A 26282-nucleotide genomic window follows, 5' to 3' on the forward strand; every position below is an offset into this window, starting at 1 on the left:
TAGGAAATAACACTTACTACCCAGGAACCAAAAAAAAAAAAAAATTGTTACGCGGTGTAATGTTTATCTAGACTTCGTGAACAAGAAAAGTACAATTCTTTCCATCTGGATTAATGTTCACGGGTGTAGAGCTAGTAGTGCTATTTCATAAGCACACCAAGTGAATGGCTGTGCTCTATGACAAATGCAATTGCTGGAAACTGCAGAAGCTTTATTAAGATGTTATGTAAAGATATTGCAGATCTTTTGGATATACCCACAGTTCTGTAGCTCTTCTCTGTGTGGACAGATAATTGGTAACTACTTCCTACCGCAGATTGTGTGCCAAGTTAATTGTCCCTCTGAGTTAATTTTAAATGTCAGGAATCAATGGAGAGCCCCTTGATTTACACACACCGTGTGACCTTCAAAGCAACATAACAGACCACAAGTTTCTCAAGAGATTTATTGAATATGTTCTTGTCAGCTTTCAAAAATAAAAACACATTGGCGCTGAAAAAAGAAAGTGAAAATATGTGACTTGAGCACAGCAGTCACAAGGGTCATACAACTACTGTTTTTAATTTGAATGTATTTGCATTTGCATTACCATAGTATGTGCCCTCTGATTAGTTTCATGTTGAAATGGGGTGTGTGTGTGTTATTTGCCCAGTCTAATGAAAACCTTTTGTTTTTTGTTTTTTAAATTAAACACCCCTGTTTCAATAAGGCACATCCTACACAGGATATACTGGCTTTTATAAAATGCAACATCATGTTAAATGAGGTGATGGAGCAGGGTGGTCTTTTCTTTCATATGGTACATATTTTGTTGTGTTTTTTTTTTTTTTTTTTTTTTTTTTTTTACAGGATACGGTTACAACATAATAGGATACTGTATTTACTCCACGTGACAAGTTATATTTGTTTGAATAAAAACAGGACCTGTTCATAAACTGCAGCACACATGACGTAAGGCCTTATGCTCATTTAGTTTAGAGCATACAATCGTGTAAACCACGTGAGAGTAGGACCCATAGAGCGCTGAAGTGAATGTATCTGGTGAAACGGGATTACACTGCAGGGGTTGCCAGGTTAGTGTATGATAGCACTTCAGTTATTTTTACAATTGTGTCGAGGTAATATCATAACACGTTTTGTGCTAAAGACGCTGATTGGGTTGGGGGCTTCTGTTATAAACGATCTACAGGGGCATCCAAAAAAAGCATATATGTTGGTTCGATTGGAGTTTGGGTATAAATCTGTTCAAGAGCTTTGGTTGCAAACTAAATACTCAACTTGCTGCGGTTTTTGGAAAGGACATTGTGTGTGTGTCATTAACTACGTGGCGTGTACTCATCCACTATATTTCATCACTTTAAATTCTCGGCTATAGCTCTGGTCAAAAGTTGACAATGTATTACAGTGTTTTTAATCGGACCACTATACAGTAGCCAAAAAAAAAAAAAAAAAAATTTTTTATGTATAGGTTTTGGTAATTGATGAAAGGTACAGCTGGATTGATACATAATTACAAAAAACAAACAAAAAAAACTATATATGAACACAATTTTTATATTTTATTTTACATCATGTAATCAAATAAACTACAACATTTATACCACAAAATTATACCGGAAGTATTTATCTTGATCTTAATTGTATTATTACTTGTACTGTGATTCTTGAAATGTATTTTTGTTGACGACTGTAAGTCGCCCTGGATAAGGGCGTCTGCTAAGAAATAAAAAATAAATAAGTAAATGAATAAATAATAGTACAGTACTTCGTAGATTTCGAAATGTCAGAGTTTTCAATTCTTGTCTGTTTTCAGTTAAATATATGGAAAAGTACAAAGCGGTATGTGAATAAAGTAACATTATTCAACAGGTTTCATTCGATTTTATGAAGCAAAATTAGTTCATTCTATAGGGTGATGCACATTATTTTGGCCATACCCACCCCACCCCCCACCTCCGCCCCCTCAAATAAATCTTTCACGATAATACAGTAGCCTGTTAAAAGAAATACCTTGTTGCATTAATGGAAATTATATTCTGATAGTACTGTAGGATATCTCGTGTGTGCGTGTTTTGTATGTATGTGTTTATTTGTTTATGTATGTATTACCATATAAACGCGTTACATTAAATTATCGGCAGGGCTAACTTACCTTATTTAAAGGATGATACTTTTAGTAATTTTGTTAATATTAAAACAACAAATTATATGGTAAAAAGATGCAAATACTTATCCTGTTAAAATAAGACACATCTGTTAAAATCCGTTGTATTACTTATCTATTATTTTGAAGGAAGTTACAAATACGGGTACTCCACTTACAAATACTTTTGTGAGTCCTAATGATTTCGGAACTGACAACTTGGTTTCATTCGATCTTTAGATTTTCATTTTTATAGCATAATCGAAGCCATCGGTGTAAGTAATTCACAAGACCGTCGTATTTGAAATCAATAATGAATGAGACTAACGGTGCCAGTAGTCTGTGACTTTAATTAAATCGTATTGCTCTGATCTTAGTTTCTTAGTTTACGTCACTGATGCACCCATCTTCACCATCATTGTCATTTTATTTTGTATAGGATAGTTCAGTTTGTCGCAATAGGTGTGATAACTGCGGATGATACGTACTTCCTCCGCTGGTTACAATTATAACAGGTGGAAACTTTGCAGGAATCTTTTCCAGGGAAGGATAGGCGAGAGAAGCTACAGGCGCGCGCGTCTGTTAACGTTGACTGCTAGGCGTAGCTAACAGTTGTTGCCATGTGAGCTGCTTGATAGTCTTTCTCAAGCGGGCTGATTTGTACATAATTTGTGCATAGCCTTGTTTAATACCATTTCTACTTGACATCGAGTTGATTGCAAAGATCTTTCAGATAAAATGTAGTTTACCGCAGCTGTGCTTTGATCTTGATACCATTCTCCAAACAAATTGCAAAGGATTGATAACAGAAAGGATTATTATAGTTTAAGGTTCTTAATTAGTACAAGGTTTTAGTAAATATAGGCCTAACAGTTAGACAGTTAATAGCTGAAAGTTGTATTTTAGTAAATCTATAGGGCAGTTAACATATATTAAAAAACAGACTGCAAAACCACTGAAAAAAATAACAATCTAACCGTAACAGTTTTATTTATTTTTGTAAAATGCAAAAAAACCAAACAAACAAACAAACAAAAAAAACAATCTTACAATATTGTTTCTGTAACAGAAATATAGCATACCGAATAAAAAAAGCGCCTGTTAGACTTCTGGAACACTTTGCAGTGTCGGGTGTATTTTCAATGTGTGCGGTAATGTTTGTGTTACAGATATTTCTACGTCTTCTATACTTTAATTAAGAAAAGTAATTGGCACTTTGTGTATTGTGATATTTTCTTTTAGACGCATCAAGTTAATTAATTAATGAATTAATTAATTAAAACATGACTTACCAGGAAAAAAAAGGACAGGGTGGTTTATATATCGGGAGCAAGTGTTTATAATTACATTTTAATATTATGACGTATGTTGTCGCTTTCCCTTGATTTGACTTCATAGAAAACATAAAAACGTGCCGAATTGTTATTGTTGTAAATGCAGTAAAACGCATGGAAACATATAGAAACAGCCACACGGAAACGGCTTCGAAATTGTAGGCCTACTTATGTATGACCTATGTATTATATTCCACATGGTTTAGCCTATGTGTATAGTAGCTCGATTCATAACAGTTAGAATTTTAGAGCAGTTAAAATAGATGTAAACCAGAGAGAGAGAGAGAAACGATATATATATATATATATATATATATATATATATATATATATATATATATATATATATATATATATATATTCCATAATACAGAATTAAACACATATATCCTATTTTGAAACGTGTATTGCTTTTTCCATTTTATTACTGTATCAAATCTATTAGGTTAGCGCTTAATAATCATTATAATAAAACTAACATCCATTTGTATTATGGTCCTCTATCGATGTACAGATGTTTCATTTCACGTGTCACTATAGTCATGCATTATTAAAAAAAAATGAATTAAAATAAATATTAATTAATAAGAAGAGGCTAATTGAAAATGCTGCCCTCAAAGTCGAATATACCATACCTGCATTTAGGTATTTCAATTGTTTAACTAACGGTATAGCTAACTGAGCTTTCAAATTGATGTTAACGTGTAGATATTATTATTATTATTATTATTATTATTATTATTATTATTATTATTATTATTATTATTATTATTATTATTGCTTATTTATTAAAATAATCCAAAACAATGACATTACTATTACTACTACTACTACTACTACTACTACTACTACTACTAATAATAATAATAATAATAATAATAATAATAATAATAATAATAATAATAATCATCATCATCATTATCATAATAATCATAATAATAATAATAATAATAATAATAATCATTTGTCATTTACCAGACGCTTTTATGCAAAGCGACTTTAAAAAAAAAAATTATACTTAAACTAACGTATGGATTTAAGAATTTAAAGATCCAATCATTTCTTCATATCATATCGGCCTATATGTACATATTGATTTTGTTAACTTGATTTAATAATATACAAACTGTTTAACTCGCATTCTCTCTCTCTCTCTCTCTCTCTCTCTCTCTCTCTCTCTCAAAAATAAACTATTTGTCGGGGATTTATAAACTTTATAAAACTGGGAAATTTAAATCGTTTTCTTAAAAACAAACAAAAAATAATATCCATAGATAACTTCAATTGCAGTGTTTCAAGAAATCAATAGTCGTTGTCCTAATTAATTGTATTCTTCAGAGCAATATTAAGATTTTTTTTTTTTTTTTAAAAACCGTCAAACTATTACAGGGCGGATCATGTATTTTGTTCACCATTAAATCACAAATAGAGTGTGTTTATGGTAGGCTAAAAGAAACGCATTAAACGTAATTACTATACCTGGGGCTTCCATTCACGTCTTGTGAAATAGACCAAGAATTCACCTTCTAGCTTCTTGTATTTTCTTCCTGTATTTCCAATGACTGAGCCACCTGCCACAGTCTTTGAACTTACACGCATTAAGACTGACCCCGATAGTGAATAAAACAAACATTATAGATAGGAATATATAGCTTGGCCTTATAGACACACAATAGAACACATTTGAATACCACTAGCTTTTGGAGTTATAAAGATATCCTTACAGCTGTAGGAACTTTTTGTACTCAAAATCAACATGTGGATATTGAATTTCAAGGTAACTTCTATAATGTATGTACTCTACAACATCCAAATTGTGTAATATAAATATTTGTTTTAGCTTAGCGAAACATTATTATTATTATTATTATTATTATTATTATTATTATTATTATTATTATTATTATTATTAGTTGTATTCGTTATAGTTTGGCCTTGGTGACAAACATTTTAGTTGTGCAGATTAAACATTATTTGACCATAAAAACCTGAAGGAGCTAAAGTTAACAAGATCACTATCATTATTAGCTTCTGCTCATATTAGTTACTTTTGTTTCTTTATGTATGTATTTCGATTTATTTTAGGTGGCTGTCCTTTTTTAACGTGACTGTTGATTGATGCTATTTAATTTAGTCTGTGGGTCAGGGTCATTTTCCGTGTTGTTTACTGCACATTACTTGAGATGTATTTGGGGAGACTATGTCCCCACTTGTTTGGCTGCAAATCACCTATGGTCCTGATGGGGTTAACGTAGAGTAGGATGTCCAGGAATTATCATCTGGCTAAAGCGTTTCGCACTAAGAGTAAGTGTTTCTCTCGTTTGCCATTGGATGTCATTTTTTGGCTCTCTGGCTTTCTGCATTCTCCATTGGGCACAAACATTTTGACAGACACGCCGAGCCAGCCCTTAGCTCCTGGAGAAAGAAAAAAAAAAGTTCCACAGAAGTGTGTATCAATCAGAAACACAGACCGAAAGACCGAAAGAAAGAGAAGAGGAGCAAACAGGACAAACAAAAAGGACGAAGAGCGTGCAAATAAATTCTAGGACAGATTTTAGAACACCTATTAGGAATGGCGCCTCACCAGCAAGGCTGATGCAGCTTTTACTTTGAGTATTCTGGATTACATTTTGGAAACTGCTTTCTATATCTTAACTTGTTGCAGTTGTTTTGGTTGATTTTGGAAGGAGTGTTTTTTTTTTTTTTTTTTTTTTTTTTTTTTCCTGGATCCGCGGTATAAAATGAGTGACAGGCGAAGATCTGCCGCAGCTCTGAGTACCAGAGCTCATGCTTTTTCAGTAGAAGCATTGATTGGGACAAATAAGAAGAGAAAACTGAGAGACTGGGAGGAAAAGGAGTTGGATCTTTCCATGGAAAACCTCAGCCCCAATGGGCAGCTAGAGGAAGGCGACGACCCGGGTCAGTGCCTGGATATCAACCCGGGTTAGTGCTGAAATGCCGATATCGGTTTATATTTTAGTCATTCATTTTCAGTTTTGTCTTGTTCAGAAATGTAAGCCTAGAAGGCAAACGTTACAACTAACCTAGCTTGCAGCTAACACCAGATACCCAACCACAGTGACGTAAATTAAGCATTTTTTTTTTTTTTTTTTTTTTTTTTTTTTTTTTTAAATGTAGCCTTATTTTAAACTTTTTTTACAGACATTTGATTCTTCAGTACGGGCATGTTTACAAAATAAAACGTACATTGAAAACAATTCTCCTTGAAAACACCAATGAAGCCGCATAATTATTATTCATAGAAAAAAAAAAACATTTTTAAATCAAAAGAAAATTCTAATAAATGTGTTATTGTAAGATACCAAAACAAGCTCTGCAGCCTTGACATCTTTCCAAACCGTAGAAGACTGTACTGTTGTTCGAAAGAGTTTATATCGCTTGGCACACTCCTGCTTTCTTGGGATTTCTCGGGTATTAGATTATGTTTTGCTTTTCAAACAGCTGTTCCTCTTTTAGATCCATTGGTTGATATAAGAGCTCTTTATATATTGAAGATTGTAAAAACAAACTACTAACAAATAGGCTCTGACTATGTTTTATTAGCATTATCCAAAACGAAAAACGTGTGCATCTGCTGCCTGTCCCTGCCAGGTCAAAAAACATTAACACTGTCTGTTTTCCATGTCAGCTGACGGATGGCGATGTAGGAATCAGAACTTTTGCAGAACCTGTTGGAAGTCAAACCGTTAAGGTCATATTCACACAGCATTTACCACCGTGCAAAGTTAACGCTGTTTTCATTTCCCCCTTCTAACAGACAACAAAACACGGGTGTTAAAAAGCTTCATAGAAATAACTCAGGAGGACCCTACTTGTTAGTTTTGTAACATGAGAGTGTTTGTGGGGGTTTTTTTTGTAAAAAGTAAACCGTTTGTGCTTATAACCCTTCGTTTGTTAGTAGAATACAGTAATACTCGGTTCTGATTTAGTTGAAGTATTTGAGATAATGCAATGAACAAGTTACATATTTAATGACCATTTTATTATAAATTACAGGGTAAACTGTAGGCTAAATGCTAAATGCAATTTTAAAGAAGAACCCAATCCCAAATGTAGAAATAGCGTTTTTAAATATAACTCGAAAACAAACAATACAATGCTGGCCATCCACTCCAAAACGACATGCATGCAAAATAAACACAATCATATGCAACCGATTTTAAACGTCTATTAGTTTTTATTTTAATGTAAAGTTTATGAATATACCGAAAAGAATCCTGTGCGTCTTTACAGGAAAGAGACAGCACTGGCTGTGTTGATATACAATCTAATTAAAGTCTAGGTCTGTGTTAAAGCAATACAATAATTTAGTTAAATGCAATTATAAATTATTAAAATCACAATTATCCAATACTAACAGACCTCTGTAATATTTATAATATTTACACAATATATGTGACTTTGAGTGTAAAATAGTTTTCTATTCAACCTAGCCTCTCAGAATGAATCTCGTTTCTGAAATCAAAGCGGGATTTATACTGTAATGTATTATCAGTCCCAAATTATCTTAAACATTTTTCGAGTTCGGTTTTAACCATTAATTAACTGTAATCATTTGAAATCGCCGATTGGTGTGCTCGCATAACTTTATACATTTGGAAATTACTATTCTTACAAGAAGTGCATTTCGCTTTAGCACTGGCACACGCAGAGAAGCTTTTTTTTTTTTTTTTTTTTTTTTTTACAAATCTAGCATAACTATTAAACATTCAATAGTGCTGGATTTAGGAACATTAAAATTAAATACAATTCAATCACCGACGTTTTAACTAGATGCACTTTTCGGTGTCTTTAAAGACTTGCAGTTGAAACGAATGTCGTTTAAATTAATTTATTTTAGTATTGGTCTATATATACATCCTATTCGTTTTAATTAAACCTGTGAAAAAATATAATTGGCCAGTATAATATGCAGCCTATTTAACACACCATTTTACCTGTCTGTTGCGGTTAGATTGCTTAGTTCTTAATCATTTGATCTTAATGTAGATCAATGTGTGTCTGACAGGATGTTTATTTGTTCACATTATTATTATTATTATTATTATTATTATTATTATTATTATTATTATTATTATTATTATTGCTGCTACTTTTTTTTTTACCAGATACAAGGTTTTTTTTTTCCATGAGCAGTTATGATGGAAAGCAAAATGCTACAATCTGTTTAAAATAAAATTAAAAAGTTACAATAAATTAACTGTTTAGCAGTTCTCTGTACTTATCTTGGAAAACATTTTTATGCCAAACTATTAAATACATTTCTTCTGCAATTTTGTATTTTACAAACCCTATTCTATATTGTTTAGATATATGTTTTAGTTAGAAGAGTAAGACATATACATTATAACAATAAACCTTTATGTTTTATCACATCAAAAGTGTATATATATATATGTGTGTGTATATATATATATATATATATATATATATATATATATATATATATATATATATATATATACTTTTCTGACATTTTATTAAATTCTGTTGAAAAAAAATGTCTTAAATTTACAGGCATGTCCTTCTCGTTTTAAATTATTTATAAAGCTTTCGATTTTTCTGAGTATATATAAAAGTCATGTTTTCCTTGTTTTGCTGTTGCAAAATTTCCAGAAAATATTATTCAATACACAAGATATTAACGAGACAGGCTTTGGCATGTCGGGTGGGCTGTTTCCGTGTGCTTAAAGGACTGTAAATGAGAAGGCCTTGGGTACCCGGTCATCATTTCTGCTAGTCATATTGATATTGTGTGCATTTCGGTACGATTGACAAAATAATAATTCTATGTGTACATACTGCAAGTTGTTTAAAGGATGATTTTAAAAATGTAGTTGCAGAAAACCATTTCAATATACATATTCTGATGTTTTGGGGTTTTTTTTTGGTTTTTTTTTTTTACAGTATGGGACACGACCAGCAGTTGCTTTTGTACATTGTGGTTGCCTTTAAAATTTCTATTTTTTTATTATTAAATTTTTTTTTTGCCTTGGTCCCCATATCAGTTGCCAAGCAAATAATCAACTCAATACATTGTACAGGGTCCAATGCAGGAAAGGTAAAAACATAATGCTTATCATATGTCAGAGTAGACATGTTTTCAGGACCGGCTTTATCTGTGTTCAAACCGTCTGACCACCACAGGCCATTATGAAAGAGGATATCTCACTGCGTTTCTGAAGTTGCTGATGGCTGCTTTTAAGTAACTATTAGGGGAAGGCGTATCTGTTAACAAAGTGAAGACATGACAGAATTAAATAAATAAATAAGAAATATTTTGAGGGAAGGCGGATGTTAATTTTGTGAGTGGAAAGAGCAGATCTTGGTTTTGTGTGGGAGAGTAGAGATAGTTTTTATGTTTACACAGACAGGTTACACAGGTTGGCTGAATTCACTCTCGTTAGCAGCATATTAATACTTTTTATTGAGAGATATATATGTCACGCCTGATGTTAAAATAATTCAGATACATTGACAGCTAAATGAAAAGTAACATCTGCTGCAGGGGGAATTACTGTGGTTTTGTGCAGAAAGAATGAATTATCTTTAGCTTTTTAGTGATTCACATTAGGGTGCTTGGTAAGTCAATGTTACAGTGAGAGTTTTAAGACGCAGGACGTTTATTATATGTGTTAGATGTGATGTATTGGAACTGCACCGCTGTGTCCTGCATCCGTTTGTCTTGAATAGTTTCACTGCAGTGTCCTGCATCCGTTTGTCTTGAATAGTTTCACTGCAGTAAATCAGCAAATGTATTGATTTTTCTGTAATGTGTAATACATTATATAAAGCTCTCTTTTTTAAAGCTGCCTCTCATATAAACATGTCACATCTATACTTCTAGTTATTCCTTATAAACTCAAACATACACTTGCAGTCAGCCGGTTTCAAATTATTTTTCAGGCTAGTGACATTTCATGTAACAGAAGGTCTTTTGTTAAATCCGCTTTTGCTAAAAGTTAGTTTTACCTTTTTATTTGGATTCATTTTTTTAGTTTTTAACACATAGCATATGGCACAGCTGACATACTGTATGTACTATTATAACTAATACAAAATGAACTGAAAACAACTGAGCCTTTTCATTTATTTTCTCTTAGATTTTTCCATGAAGGTCCCACTTAATGTGGTTTAAAAACAGGCTGGGTGTACAGATCAATTGACTTGACGGCATTTATAAATGAAAGTGATATCTTAGTCTTCTTGAACTTGGAAATATTAAAAGTAGAATGGAAAGGGTTTTTAAAAATGGGTTTTCTCTTAGCCACGAGTCATTCTTGTTATTTAGTTTCCAATTCTTGTCTTGTTTCTGTTAAGCTTAGCAAAGTCCATAGCCACAAGCCTTACTGCTGAAGACAGGACCCCTTGAACATAAGATGTATAGCTCAAGGGTTCTATCCTGGTTCAATAAATACATTTGAAAATACGCCTGAAGACCATTTCTGGTAGCTTTAGTTCATTGTCCTACAAGGGTTTTTTGCATCATCAATTAGAGTAGTCACCTTCAACAGCTTCACTGCATCAGCTGATCTGGTTGAGTTAATTGCAACTCTTAATTAAATACCTTGAGGCTTCATTTTTATTAAAATATGTAATTGCAAAGGGGACATTAAAAAGTGAGTAGCGGGGTTCCGGAAAATATTGCATTTTTAAAAGTGAACTGGGGTTTGAGATCTGTCCTCTAAATCACTGCAGGAAGAGCAATTAAAAAAATAAATAAATAACTATTACTGCATTAGAGCGGACATTTTAAAAAGAGCTTTAAAACATACTTTAAAGTTATAAGTGTAAAAATGTGTCAGGGTGTTAACAATGAAAATAAAAATGACAGGTATGTTATTTAAACAGTTGTAGCAACACGTGGGGATGTGTATTTTTTCAGAACCCTGCTATTTACTCTTTAATATGAGCCAAACAAGTACAAGAGCATTTATATATATATATAAACACCAAATTCAATCCATCTCATTAACAGCAGTTATTACTAACTCTAAACAGCATAATTGTCTACGGGACGTTTGCACAGGGGTTGAAGGTGAAACGAATAATCAAGTTTGTCTCTTTCTCTATCCTTCAGTCTCAAACTAATGATGTCAAAACAATGAACCAAGGCAAGTAGAAATGGCCTAGTTAGGACACGAAAGTAATCTCAAATTGCTTCTTCCTCCTTTCTCCTGGTTAGATTCCGAGCCTAGCCCTAGTTCTGACAGTGAGGGTCTTGCTGAAAGGACATCATGCTCATTTGGCTCCCACTCAGATCTGGCTCCCAACCCCTCTGATTCCTCTCCCCCCTCCTCCATGGAAGAGATCCAGGTGGAGCTGCAGTGTTCCGACCTCTGGAAGAGATTCCATGAGATTGGCACGGAAATGATCATAACTAAAGCTGGCAGGTAACATTTACAAACATTTGTAAGAGCTCAATTCTATCTATCTATCTATCTATCTATCTATCTATCTATCTATCTATCTATCTATCTATCTAGTTGTTCTCTGTACCCCAAATGTGAAGGTTACTGTGAACTTACAGTAGATAAATATCCAATACACTATGAAAATGACAACTACCAAACGCAGTACAGCATTGACTCCACAGTTTTTCTAAAATGAATAAAGAAATCAATACATAATTGAATTAATAACTGAATAAATAAATACATCCTTTACTTGTGGTTTGCAATTCTTTGTATCTTGGTCTCAGAGTATAAATGCCATAGACAGAGCAAAATAAATGTCAATAAAAAGCATGTTATCAGTGATAAACCATTTGAATTGCAGTTCATGCATTTTACATGTGAACATTGTGATCCAGGCAGCCCACCTGTCTTGAAAGTATTTCACAGAGGCAACACTTGCTTTGAAACATCCTGCTGCCTAGCCCTGAGTTTGCTGCTCAGCCTAAAATGCTCCCTGGAGGAATGGACATTACCAATGTGCTAGCCCAGCGAGCCAAGGAGCAAAGTGTAGCAGGCTTCCTTCATTTCATTGTTCTTATACACATTATACAAACAAGAGGTCGTTTATATATACAAACACACTTTTATATGGACAACCCAGCTTGCTGAACATAAGAGATTGTATTTTTTTTATCTACAATATTCAGTTTAACTTTTACTACAACATTTATCAAGAAAATCAACATTTATTCAAAAGCACACATGAAATGAAACTTGGTAGTCTTCTGGAACCATGTTAAACTATTTTAAAAAATAAAAATTACATTGAGTTCTGGAGCGCGTTTCTATATTGCGAGATTGTATATGTTCAAATAGGACAGGCTTTTTGACCAGTTATCAGTTAAACTGTACACTTTTTTTTTTTTTAAACACATGAACCACGCAACACAAGGAATGTATTTTGAATGGTCTGGGAATTAACATTTGCGTAACCATTAGTCATATATTAGTTTAGGGCCGCCGAGAGCCGTCATGGGCCCCGGGGAAGGATTGGTATGTGGGCCCCATACCCCATACCTTGAAACTTTTCAACTGAACGTATTTTGATGATGGGTTTGAAGGAAACTGTCAACGGCGCGTAGAGCTTTCAATATCTCAATTAAAATCTGCAGCAGGATAGTATACTTTTTCTCAAAGTAGTTGTGTTTAAGTTATACAGTATTCAAACTTTTGTTTTAGGTAAACATCAAATAACATACGTTTTAAGCATTAAAATACATTTCAATTGTGTTGCTATACACTATTTATCCCGTGCCAAAAATAAACCACGCATCTCTGCTCTTAACTAATAGCCTGTATTAGTAAATATATTTGTATTTTAAGCAATATAACCGATTATTCTCTAATTGTGTTTACACAATATAATTTTACACAATATAATTTTTCTAACAAACTGCTACACCAAAGGTCTTGTAAAACATTTTATATATTACTTAAGTACCTAACACAGCATTTTCTATCTATAGTATGCTGTATATGCAATTGTATATATGCCCATGTATTGTACACGTTTGAAACTACGCCATAAATACATAATTGTGTTGCATAGACTAATAAAGCGTTATGTAATAAGTACAATTCTGAAATATGTTAGAACACGTGCGACATATGCCGTTTACAGAAATGTTCCGTCGCAGGACAAGTTGTGAAGTCAAAAAACATTAAACTAGCAGAGCTAACTTACAGACACTTTTAAATAAGTAAACGTCAATAGGAAATGTTATAAAAAGGGCCGAAAATTGCAAATAAAATACATGCTGCTAGCGGGTACACTCAGCAGAAGAAGAGAGGGTCGGTGGAGTATTGGGGACGTCTAATATATTTCTTCACAACTTTGGCCTATTCTTATAGAATTAGCTGGACTTGCCTAAATGTATTGACATGTTGAGGAATAAAATCGCAGGCCTGTTTGAAAATCAAGCATGCTAAGAAAATGTGCTCGTACTGTAAACGGTTTTAAGACTATTTTAAAACGCTATTATGCTATACTAACACTAATACATTATATTTTTAAACGAAAAAGATCACACACATGCTCAATAAGCTTTAAGACATTTTTTATTGTTTTGTTTTTAATATTGAAAGTAATTGAAATTAAAATAATTATAAATTTTCGGATTATTTAAAAGGCTACATTTGAAACAGTATTGGCATTTATTAGTGGTAACTGTAGTCACGTGATCGAAATGTTAAAATTCCCCAAACGTCATGTTTTCTATGATGTGGCTGTTAGTCAAATTCAAGTTTGAGTTTATTGAAGTCCCGAATTACTCAAACACGGAGCAGGAAGAATAACTCAAAAATGAAAAATGAAAATATGATTTTTAAAATCATATTTTAAAAACGCTTGAATACAAATGTAATTAGAAATCCATTAGTTCAACATGAAACGTAATTAGTTCTCTTATTCCATGTGTAGCCTATAATAATAATAATAATAATAATAATAATAATAATAATAATAATAATAATAATAATAATAATAATGCTATTCTTCAAGAAACTAGATGTACGTTTCACAGAAGATAAAAAGATACACTAACAGTCTAACTGAAGACCGGTAATCTCGCCCTTTTTAATCTTATTTTATATATATATATATATATATATATATATATATATATATATATATATATATATATATATATATGAACCCCATTTATAAGCAACACTCATGGAGTTTTTTTTTTTTTTTATCACACTGTAGTCAGAAGTTTAATAATAAATCCTATACAAATCTAAATCTTAGGCAAGTGTTACTAGATGTTAGCAAAATGGAATGTGTTTGAAATCTGTTGCACAAGATGTACGTTTTATTATGTTATATTTTACACTGTAACAGTGGTGAATGATTTAAACAAATAGGCGCTGCTGCATGTGCTAATTGTAATGGTTATTGTAGTAAGAACGGCAGCCTTGCTTGAAACGTGATAAGGATAACTTGCTATACCTGCACCACCGGTTCAGAAACGTAACCGCTGTCTCGTAAACGGCCAAGGTGATAATGTTGAATTTGCCCCTCATTTTGATTCAGTGATGGACGGCGTCTGTTAAATGCATAGGCATTGTCTATCTCAACAGTAAGAGCTGGCCCTAGTTCTTCCACATTCTGCCAACGACTGCTTTCGGTTTACACATCACATTTTTGTTTTGTTTTGTTTTTTCAGGAGTTTTAGAGATGTATTTAAATATATGTGTATAGGTGCTGGTTATGCGGACCTTAAAGTTCCTATATTTGTCAAAAAGTATCCATAAAAAATAATTTAAAAAAAGTATTTGGTTTGATCCCCCCTCAAAAAAAAAAAAAAATTCGGTGAAGTAGACCGTTTTTAAATGTATTTATTGATTTATTGATTTTTTTTTATTTCACCCGATTAACATGTTACTATCATGAAATATGAAAATAAAATTGTTGTGAAGCATACAATAAAATAAAAACAATTATGTAATTTTCTCAGTGAAACCGGTGTGCTTTGAATTTAATTGAACATGTATGAACGGAATGTATCAATATGTTTACGTAACATCATTCAGCAGCTTTCATTCGACTTTACGAAGCAAAATTAGTAATTCTATTGAGTGATGCAAAACTTGGCCATAGCTGAGGCCTATACTACTACCACTACTACTTCTATTATTATTATTATTATTATTATTATTATTATTATTATTATTATTAATAATAATAATAATAATAATAATAATAATAATAATAATAATAATAATAATAATAATAATAAATTAGTCATTTAGCAGACGCTTTTATCTAAAGCCACTTAACAGACACTAGTTTGTAAACTATACGTCAACAACTGCTGCTGCAGAGTCTTAGAATAAGACCTCGATTTTACGCCTGGGCAAGGACAGATTTTCAGAGGAATAAAATAACTGAAATGGTGTAAAACAAATATAAAAAACTACTCTAAATTAAGTACCCTCTCCTTCCTGCAATTGTTTGTTCTTGTTATTACACTTTGTTGATAGTTTAATAGCGTTACATTTGTTTTGCCATTGGATCATCTCATTATAGACTGCTGTTTTTTTTTTAATTATTCATTTTATTGTCCAGATGTATATATAATCACTTGGTTTTTCATGTTTTTTCACAGGCGTATGTTTCCAGCGATGAGAGTCAAAATCCTGGGCCTAGATCCCCATCAGCAGTACTACATTGCCATGGATATAGTTCCAGTGGACAACAAGAGATATAGGTAAATTAACCTATACTTCAGACCTGTTATAAAGCAATCAAGTCCAAATCAAGTGTTCCATTATTAAGTTATATTTATATAAGTATGTTAAAAGGGCAGCAGTGTGGAGTAGTGGTTAGGGCTCTGGACTCTTGACCAGAGGGTTGTGGGTTCAATCCCAGGTGGGGGACACTGCTGCTGTACCCTTGAGCAAGGTACTTTACCTAGATTGCTCCAGTAAAAACCCAACTGTATAAATGGGTAATTGTATGTAAAAAATAAAATAAAGAAATAAAATAAAGTGATATCTTGTAACAATTGTAAGTTGCCCTGGATAAGGGTGTCTGCTAAGAAATAAAATAATAATATAGTTGAGTAAAAACAAACTGTGATGAGCTAATAATTGTAGGCTGGCAAGGCTGTCAGGCAAATGGTGGAAGAAGATGAAATACAGTTATGATGATTTGGAAATACTTTTCATTTCCTGGATTGTGTTTTATTCTGAGCATGATAACATTACATTTTACAGTCAGGTTATTGTCAATTACCTATTTTATTCTCTAAAAGTTTCTCACATGTGTATATGAATATGGTCTTATAATGATTACAGAGATGACTGTGTAATCATCTCTAAAATGGGAGATTGTGTGATATGCACTCTTCTGTTCTAATGATACATTTATGTATTTATTTATTTTTATTTTTACCGTGAAGTACCTTTACAACAATGACAGTATCACTTTTTTGCACAAAAGCACAAGGCTGCACATGCACATAGACAAATGCCTGCCTATTTGTTCAAACACTTTTACGTACATTAGCATGATCTTGCAGATATGCATGCACGATCCCGCTCATATCCTTAATTATTCACATTTAAGTCTGCTTACAAAGTCACAAAGATGTGTGCTCAAGTGCACATGCTGTCTTGGCACGGCTATATTGGGGGACTGCTACCTGCTCAGTAAGACGCCCTGAGTGGACAGCATGTTTTGCATGTGTATATAAGGAAGCAGGAGTTTGCATTTGTCCAGGAGAGTGTCATATAAACTCCTTTATTGATTGTGCTTGTGCCAGATGGCAGATTTATGGAAGATGAAAGAGGATAATCAAATTTCCAGTTCTGTTTCAGGGTTAGGTTTCTCCTTTAACACTTTCCCTGCTATGCAGACCATAACCATAAACAGAACTCTAAACAGGAAATTATGGAAATGCTTGAGATTCTCAGCAGGAGAGCATTTAATGCATACAAGCACTAACAAAAAAAAAAAATGAAGTGAGAGTTTTGTGAGTTTTACCCTTCAGCAATGGCTGAGACTGAAGCAAAAAGCTAAGTGGCTAAACTATAAACAGGGCCAGAGCTAAAGTCAAACAGCTGCTTTGCTATTTTTGGTGGTGTACCATTTTTATAACATGGCGGAGGAACACTTTGCATTGGCAGGGAAGGATATACTGTACTGTAGGCCTACTGTCAATAGCATTTCCGTTTTGAATACCAGTAGTGCTTTTTGTAAAGTTTACATTTTTAGATTTTTAAAGCAAGAATTTAGGAATGCTTTATTTGTAGCGTTAAAGTTTTAAGTTTAGACTAAACCCATTTCCAACTGACATGATTGTATCCTCATCGGCAGCTGTTAGTGTCCATATGAACTGAACAGCTTTTCTAAATTTACATATCTTGACTGGATTAGAATAAGGCTCGCAAGGCTGTTTATGTGAGTGCAATGTATTTGTCTATTTTACTTGTTATAAATTACATTGCATGAATTGTAAAAAGAAGGAAGAAAACGTTGTGCTTGTGTATTTATTGTTGCATGAGACATTACAACCAGACCTTTCCCACAATACACAAATCACCATGTAAGTTTCTAAAATAAAGTTTCACACTGCAAAACAAAGAAATTGCATCTTGTGGAGAAAATGGGATTTTTACAACAGTTGCATTGAGTGCCTCAGTTGTTGTAATTTCTCTATTGAATCCCCCCTCCCCCGCCAGGTACGTGTATCACAGCTCGAAGTGGATGGTTGCAGGGAACGCAGACTCCCCAGTCCCTCCTCGGGTTTACATCCATCCCGACTCACTGGCCTCAGGAGATACTTGGATGAGACAGGTGGTCAGCTTCGACAAACTCAAGCTGACCAACAATGAGCTGGACGATCAAGGACATGTGAGTCATATACATATGATTGCCCTGATATTTCAATGACGAATTTAACAGTACTACTGTATACCCCGTAATGATGTGATATGGTTATATATTATATACAGAATGGGTTTCATATAGGAACATGTTTAGGTGCAAGTTTCCACAGCAGGAACTTCAACGGTTTCCCCACTGTTCAGTAATCAGGTCATTTTATAAGCCAAAGGATTACAATATATCCTCATAGGGGCAGCAGTGTGGAGTAGTGGTTAGGGCTCTGGACTTTTGACCGGAGGGTCATGGGTTCAATCCCAGGTGGGGACACTGCTGCTGTACCCCTGAGCAAGGTACTTTACCTAGATTGCTTTTTCCAAAACATGGCCTAAATACATTTCACTTTTGTTAATTTGGAAAAATATGCACAGATATGAATTTTGCATTGAAATCCATTATTAACAAAGGATGTCACCAAGTGAATCAAAATACAGGTGCACTTTTCAACAGGACCGCAATCATTTATAATGGCAACAGTTTTAATTTTGGTAGCATTACATATTTACACATTTGCCCAGACATTACTGTTGCATTTTTTAATATATAACCACTAGGAATATATGAGAAGTGGGAGATGTTTGAAATATTATTGAACAAAATAAATTGACATTTCAAGTGCTTTATTATGTAATCACTGTCTGCTAGGCTGTACTTCTATGAAATTATATTGAACATAAAAGAGTTTTGCACAGGCTTGCACAAAATCCTTTTCCCCCCTTTTTATATGTCTGTTTTCTACAGGTTGTGTGCATGTTTGTTTCAGTTCAGGTGATCATAAATAGAAGCCGCATGTCTATGTGTACTGCTAAGGTTGCAAACACCTTTGCCATGCAAATGCATTACAACCTCAATTTTCACTCTAAAGAATTACCTTCTGAAAATCAGGCTGATTGGACTAAAATGCAGCTTAGCTGTTCATGTGAGGCAATGAGCTCAAATAAGTCTTTAAAACCAGTCCACCTGAAGCTTCAACCACTCAGATCATCCAGTTCTTTTTGGACTAGTTCAGTGAAATGTCCATACAGGATTGTCTTCATCTTATTATACGTTGAGCTGAGGAATAAGCTTCAAATTGGGAGTCAGGGCAAGCTGTTCAGCCGAGTGTCTGCTATATTACATTTGATGTCACTATTTTTGCACTGCTTTAAAAATGTCTTTCTCTTTGACCCTGAGGTCTCCACTGGCACTGAAGGGCCTGCACTCATTTTGCCACTAATTAAAACCAGAGTTCAGACTCCAGGGAAAGTTTAAGCATCCAGATCTAACACGATTGCACTGGTGTGAAATCCTTTGATTGTGTACACTGTCAATGTTATTCAGCTTTAAATACTACTGAAAATATAATGGCGTTGCCTATCCAGATCTGTCCACATTCATTACAGATCTGTATGTTTTTGATTTCAGATAATTCTTCACTCCATGCATAAGTACCAGCCGCGGGTTCATGTAATTCGGAAGGATTTTAGCAGCGACCTCTCGCCAACTAAACCTGTCCCTGCAGGAGAAGGGGTGAAAACATTCAGCTTTCCAGAGACGGTGTTCACTACTGTGACTGCTTACCAGAACCAACAGGTGAGGTATTACAGAGTCTCTGTTTACATCACCTCTGGACACAGCAGCAGGGAAGAAGGAACCTCGCATTGCACTTGTCTACACTTTCTGCTGTCTCGTGCAGTATTACTTCATGAAGTAAAGTTACACTCTTCACATAAAGCCGCAGATGCATATAAAAGTAATAATGTCCTAATAGCAAAAATCCTTATATCCAGTTTCTAAGAGACATCACTGCTCTCTTTAATAGCTATTTGTTTTAATTAACTGTTTGAAAGATAACAATACAGCAGTAACGTACAAAACTCAGAAATAAACAACCTGAGAGTGCTTAAGAGGTCTTCAGTTACATTACTTAGACATTTGATGCTAAATTTGTAAAGTCAATAGATGCTTTTATCTTTTTAAAAAATAGGAGTTTATTCAAGACTACAGTAAACTCTTTGAAAATATGGCCCCAGGGTATGTAAGACAGACAGACACACATACACACTGAGAGATACACAGACATATAAATTATTTTATTGATTAATATTTACTTAAGTTTAAATCTGGAACTACGTTTTATAATATAAATTATGGGTGTTTCTTTTTTTGTTCTATGTGATTTAAACTTTATTGCCCCTTTCGTGCGTTTATGGTTTACAGTGTTTCATCACGTCATATGTGAGTTTTCTTCAAATGCAATTATTTCAGCTCAGCCAAGCCAAGCAGAAACTTTCTCTGCTCGTCAAATGGGAAATGAAGAAAATTACTCCAGGCAGAACTATCTGCGCTACTATCTTAATGAACAAAGCCATGGCTGGGGCTGGCTTAAATATATATTTCATTACTAACTAACTGCAGATTGTTCTTCTTATACACTATCTTACTCAGATGCTTGTATCTGTCACACAGTGCATGTGTGATTATAGTTAATTGCTGTATGAATTTAATATTTATATTATGTTTTATCTTTTACATGCAGATCACCAGGTTAAAAATTGATAGAAACCCTTTTGCTAAAGGATTCAGGGACTCGGGAAGAAACAGGTAATTGTGATATTCCACAGACACTAACGGCTGGTTTCACAGACTCAGATTAGCACTAATAATGTACTAACTAGCGTTACCTTTGTGATTTGTATTCATTTATACAGTAGTTAGTCCCTCCTGTCATCTACTGTATGTAGGCCTACATATATAGACATTACCCGTGAAGTGCAATATTAATGTATTGAATATTGTTTTTTTTTCTTCTTTTTTTGCTATTTCCTTACAAAATCTACTACAATATATTTTTTATTTGATTATGTGGCGGAGTGTCCCGCCCCTTTGTTTGTTATTTATTTATATTATGATTTATGTTTTATATTACTGCGAAGCGCTGCGTATTTGTTATTGTTTTATATTTAGATTTTAAAAACCTTGTAAGGATGCGTGACTGATCAGCTACTGATTATTTAACTAGCTGACAGTCACGCATCCTTACTAAACTCGTGCAGACTGTGGCCGACGGGTAATAAGATAATTAACTGCTAAGTTAACCCCTCGGCCAGAAAATAAAAGCCTGCAGCTGTCCGCGAAGGAGTGTCAGAGGAGAGACGTAAGGCTGTGAGAGATGAAAACCAGCACGATACTTGTTTGGCCAACGCGCCGTTTTGTTGTTTGTTTAAATCTTTTGTTTGTTTTATTATTTAATAAAATAGCTGCGCTCCGTAGCGCTTAGTTTCACCACCGCCATTCCTTGCCTTTGTTTACTTCCTGTTCCGTGACGTCACCACCCACACGCCACTCAACATCTCCGTCACAGATTACAACGTGTAACAAATTATTATTTTTTTTTTTTTGGTTCCTGGGTAGTAAGTGTTATTTCCTAATTGCTTATGCCTCAAAAGTATAGAAAATCCCTATTATTCCCCACAAACTTTGCTTTTGTGACCAGGACAGTGATATTTTGAAATTTACCTATTTTCCAGAACATTCCAGATAGATTCAGTGCTGAGTAAACTTGGAGTAACTTCTAGAACTTTCCAGTAATATAAATAGTAGTATAAATACAGGGGCCTTAAGCCCACCAGTTCAGTTTAGTTCCAGCTGCCTAAGTGGATACACATCTGCATTTTTCTGAGATGGCATCAAGAGGCTGCAAGCATCCGGTAAACGCATTTTGCTATGTCTGCGGCCAATTTATCAAGACAAGAGCGAAAAAGTACTCCGTGGAAGCATCTGCTAAGATGTGTGAGGCCTACAAGGCATATTTCGGCATCCTGACGGGGATCAAGACAAACCCTGGGCACCTCATTTCACCTGCGAGCACTGCAAAAAAACTCTGGAAGGTAAGATGGACAATTGTTGCTTGGAATTTTATGTTATAAAATTTGTTAATTTTTAAAATTGTAAAAGTTTTTAATTTTAAAATGTTTTACAATTTTCAATGTTATTGAAAAAATATATCGTATATGAAAAATGTTGCGAGAATCTCTTGCACATTAGTCATGGGTGAAATAAATGTATTTTTGTAGGATGGTACAGAGGGGAAAAGAGAGCCATGAAGTTCGCTATCCCAAGAATTTGGCGGGAACCCACTGACCACTCAAGCAACTGCTACTTCTGCATGGTGGACCCTTCCAAGCGGACCGAGTTCTCTGTGGGGAGGAACAACGTCAAGTGGGAGCCACTGGTGGACCCCTGGAAGGTGCTGATGCCACCACTGCACATCAAATTGGGCCTTATGAAACAATTTGTCAGAGCTCTAGACAAGGAGTCGGCAGCCTTCAAGTACCTTCAAGACTTCTTCCCTAAGCTGTCTGAGGCAAAGGTCAAAGCCGGTGTCTTCGTCGGACCACAGATAAAGAAGATCCTGGAGTGCAATGAATTCCCCAAGAAGCTCACTAGTAAGGAGAAAGCGGCTTGGAACAGCTTTGTCGCAGTGGTTCGGGGCTTCCTGGGCAATCACAAGGCCGAAAACTATGTGGAGCTGGTTGAGACTGGTGAAGAACTACGGCACAATGGGCTGTAGGATGTCCCTCAAAGTCCATATCCTTGATGCTCATCTTGATAAATTCAAGGAGAACATGGGAGCGTACTCGGAGGAGCAAGGCGAGCGCTTCCACCAGGATATACTGGACTTTGAACGCCACTACCAAGGACAGTATAACGGGAACATGATTGGAGACTACATTTGGGGGATGATTCGTGAAAGTGATTTACAGTATAATCGTAAAACTCGAAAAACTACTCGCTTCTAAATCTTTTGTAGTCATTTTTGTATTACTTTAGTATAAATACATGTTAATTTGGATTCATATGATGTTTTTTTTCTGAGTTTATGTGAACGAAAAGACACAAATTTGCCCGTTTTCTCATTGGAAATAGGTAAATTTCAAAATATCACTGTCCTGGTCACAAAAGCAAAGTTTGTGGGGAATAATAGCCATTTTCTGTACTTTTAAGGCATAAGCAATTAGGAAATAACACTTACTACCCAGGAACAAAAATTGTGTTACATAGTGTTATCATCAAGGATAATACATATGATTCTGATAGTAATGGTAAAACGTAATGGATATTATTATTTTACTGTATACAATACTGTTTCATAGTTAGGCATATGCTGTATGTTTTGTCTGCAATATCAGATCTTTGGGCTGATAACATACAGTTCTTGACCTTTACTTTGCCTGTAAATTATCAAGTAACAAGGGAAGCACTGAAACATACCCTCTGCATATGAAAGAAAATACATCTGGATCCAATTATATTAGATATTTGAGACATTTTTTTATTTTTCAAACAAGAGGTTCTGATTTATGGAATATTATGAACATTGTATTGCAGAAAAAAACTACAGATGAAAAGATATGTTATATATATATAATATAAAAATTTGATTAAAATGCAGTTGGCATATAGAACTGAAAAAGCCTTTATGACCTGTTTCCATGGAAATTCTAAAATATGGTTGATAAGGATATCACTATTGCCCTGGTCACACCTGGAACGATAACGATAATCATAAATTGTTTATGGAGCGGTGACATCAGTATGAAAAAAGGCTCTGATATATTGTACAGCAAATGCCAATCGACTTTTTAGTACACACCCACTTGTATTTCCAGCAAGATGAGGGACAGTGATGAGGAAAATGAAGAAATACTCCTGTTGTACTTGATCAACAGAAGGTGTGGTGGAGTCATGTGCTTTATTATTAGTCGTAGTAGGAGGAAGAGTCACTAAACCGTTATACACGTATCATTTCTGGAACATTGCAATTGCCCAGTGTCATTAGTTTTGTTTAACCTCATTTCCAAGGTGATGAGCCTTTTACCTCCAGGAGAAGGATGGGATACATGAGGACAGATATAGCAGTAGTTTTTTTTTTTTTTTTTTTTTTTTTTTTTTTCAATAAATGCTTTGGAACATCGGCCTATGCTCACAAAGCGCTTTCCACAAAAATGCATTATTTTTTTGTGAAGGCTATGAACACAGCAGGTAAGTCTTATTTTTTTTTTATAGATGCTGAGTATGAGAGTTATTTCATAGATTTTACGTAGACGTTTGTTTATAGCCTTCAGAAAAAATAATCTAAAATGACAGAAAATATAATTAGGCCGAGGTGTATTTGAATTAAATTGCTCACACTGACGGTACTTTATAAATGCATTTCAGAAAAAAGTGATGGCGAATTTGTGGAAAACACTCTGTGAATACGGGCCATCGTATCCCAACACAGCATTGTTAAAGTACCGTCAGTATGAGCAATTTAATTCAAATACACCTCGGCCTAATTATATTTTCCGATTTCATTCACTTGAAAAAACTGTACACTATAAGCAAAGGGAGAAAAAACAATAACATTATATACGCACATGCGTGCATAATAAATTCAAACAGAACTCAACACTGACTCCTATTTTGTCCCCAGTTGCCATCCGCACGTCCTTCTTTTTCTTCGAATCCTTGAAGATTGCTGCTCTTGTCGTACAGCAGTGGGATCTTTTCAACCTCCAAGATTAGTTTCCCCATCTTCGTCTTCCATCTTTTGTAATGATATGTGACTAGGTGAAGATGTTTAATACAGCCCTGATTGGCGATCGAAACGATAGCTATCGCTATCATTTACAATGATCGTTATCATTATCGTTGTGGTGTGACCACCTCCATTCATTTGAACTGGAATGATTTTTTAAAATCGTTATCGTTATTGTACCAGGTGTGACCGGGGTTAATTATTGGAGTTAATTAGTTGAGTCCCGCTGGCATAATTGTGTTCAGTCTATTTATCCATTTATTTTCTTTTACTCTTCTCTATGTCACATTGTCTAATTTGAGCTGTTCTAATGCTACAAACTACATCATTTATGTCATGTACTTGACTGGTGAAGTGCTGTTCTGTTGGTTCATTTTTTTTTTTTATTTCTAATTAATGAAAGGTGGTTCTGAATTATTTTATATAAAGTTGTTCCAGTCTCTCCAAGATATTTTATTTCATCACATTTTTCACAGGCAATTCCATAAGCGACATTGCTATTTTATAGTAAGTATTAGTTTTTAGTGGATACATGTTGTTCTTATGTTTAATTATATTTTTACTTTTGTCCATGTATTTACACACTTTACATGTACTAGTGCAAGTATTTGTAGAACCTATTCTGTCAATTATTCAATGTTTAATGTGAACTAAAATAACACCTAAATTAGCTTCTCTTTTGAATGCTACAACTGGGGCCTTAAATACTTTTTTCATTTTTTTCTGAATTATGTCGACTCTGCAAGTGTTTCCAAACTATCTTAGAACTATTAGGCAAACGTTTAGAGTAAGTCATTACTAATGGGACTCTTGACCTTTTTATCTCTATTTTTATCTAGATCATCTCTTTTAGTGTATCCACTTTTCTTAACTCTGTCTCTATAATTTTATTTCCTCTTTTTTTAAGATTTGTTTTTAATACATTTCTTTGTTTTACAGAGTCACTTTCTTTTGAGCATATTCTTCGTATTCTTATTCCTAGACGCTTTAGGATTGCCCTTTTAGTGTGTATTGGATGTGCAGAGGACATGTGTAAATACTGCTGCATGTCAGTAGGTTTACAGAAGGGTGATTTTCTTTGTGCAATTTAGGATTTCCTCTTGCTAGGCCTGTTCTTGCATTACGTGGCTGCATGTATTTTTTTAATTCTTTTGATATAATTCCTTTATTGTATAGTCTCTCCAATTTCCTTAACCTCTTTTACCAATTTATTGATCTTATTGCTTTTAACTTCTTCATATGTATCTGTATTATTTAATTCACATTTTACAGATTTCATATAGTCATCTGTGTTCATTATCACTATTCCTGAGCCTTTATCTGCTGGTCTTATCATTATATCATCATCATTTAACAACTCGGTCATAGCTTGTTCTTC

At 34.1% G+C, this 26282-nt stretch overlaps 1 protein-coding gene across 3 annotated transcripts in view; it reads left to right on the top strand.

Moving 5' to 3' along the window:
• The window catches only part of tbx15 (T-box transcription factor 15), a 31391-nt gene continuing 5109 nt past the window's right edge, over positions 1-26282 (top strand). Inside the window, exons 1-6 of one of the 3 annotated variants that reach the window (XM_059029959.1) lie at positions 1-1073; positions 11684-11891; positions 16064-16165; positions 18141-18312; positions 19747-19914; positions 20861-20925. In XM_059029959.1, coding sequence (XP_058885942.1) covers positions 11800-11891; positions 16064-16165; positions 18141-18312; positions 19747-19914; positions 20861-20925 — 599 coding nt within the window. In that variant the 5' untranslated portion in view covers positions 1-1073; positions 11684-11799. Of the gene's footprint in view, positions 1074-5923; positions 6421-11683; positions 11892-16063; positions 16166-18140; positions 18313-19746; positions 19915-20860; positions 20926-26282 lie in introns of those variants that run through there. The other 2 variants (XM_034008484.3, XM_059029958.1) reach the window with 2 other exon arrangements.

The sequence above is a fragment of the Acipenser ruthenus genome, chromosome 9, assembly GCF_902713425.1.
Source record: "Acipenser ruthenus chromosome 9, fAciRut3.2 maternal haplotype, whole genome shotgun sequence".
NCBI classification, from domain to species: Eukaryota; Metazoa; Chordata; class Actinopteri; order Acipenseriformes; family Acipenseridae; genus Acipenser; species Acipenser ruthenus.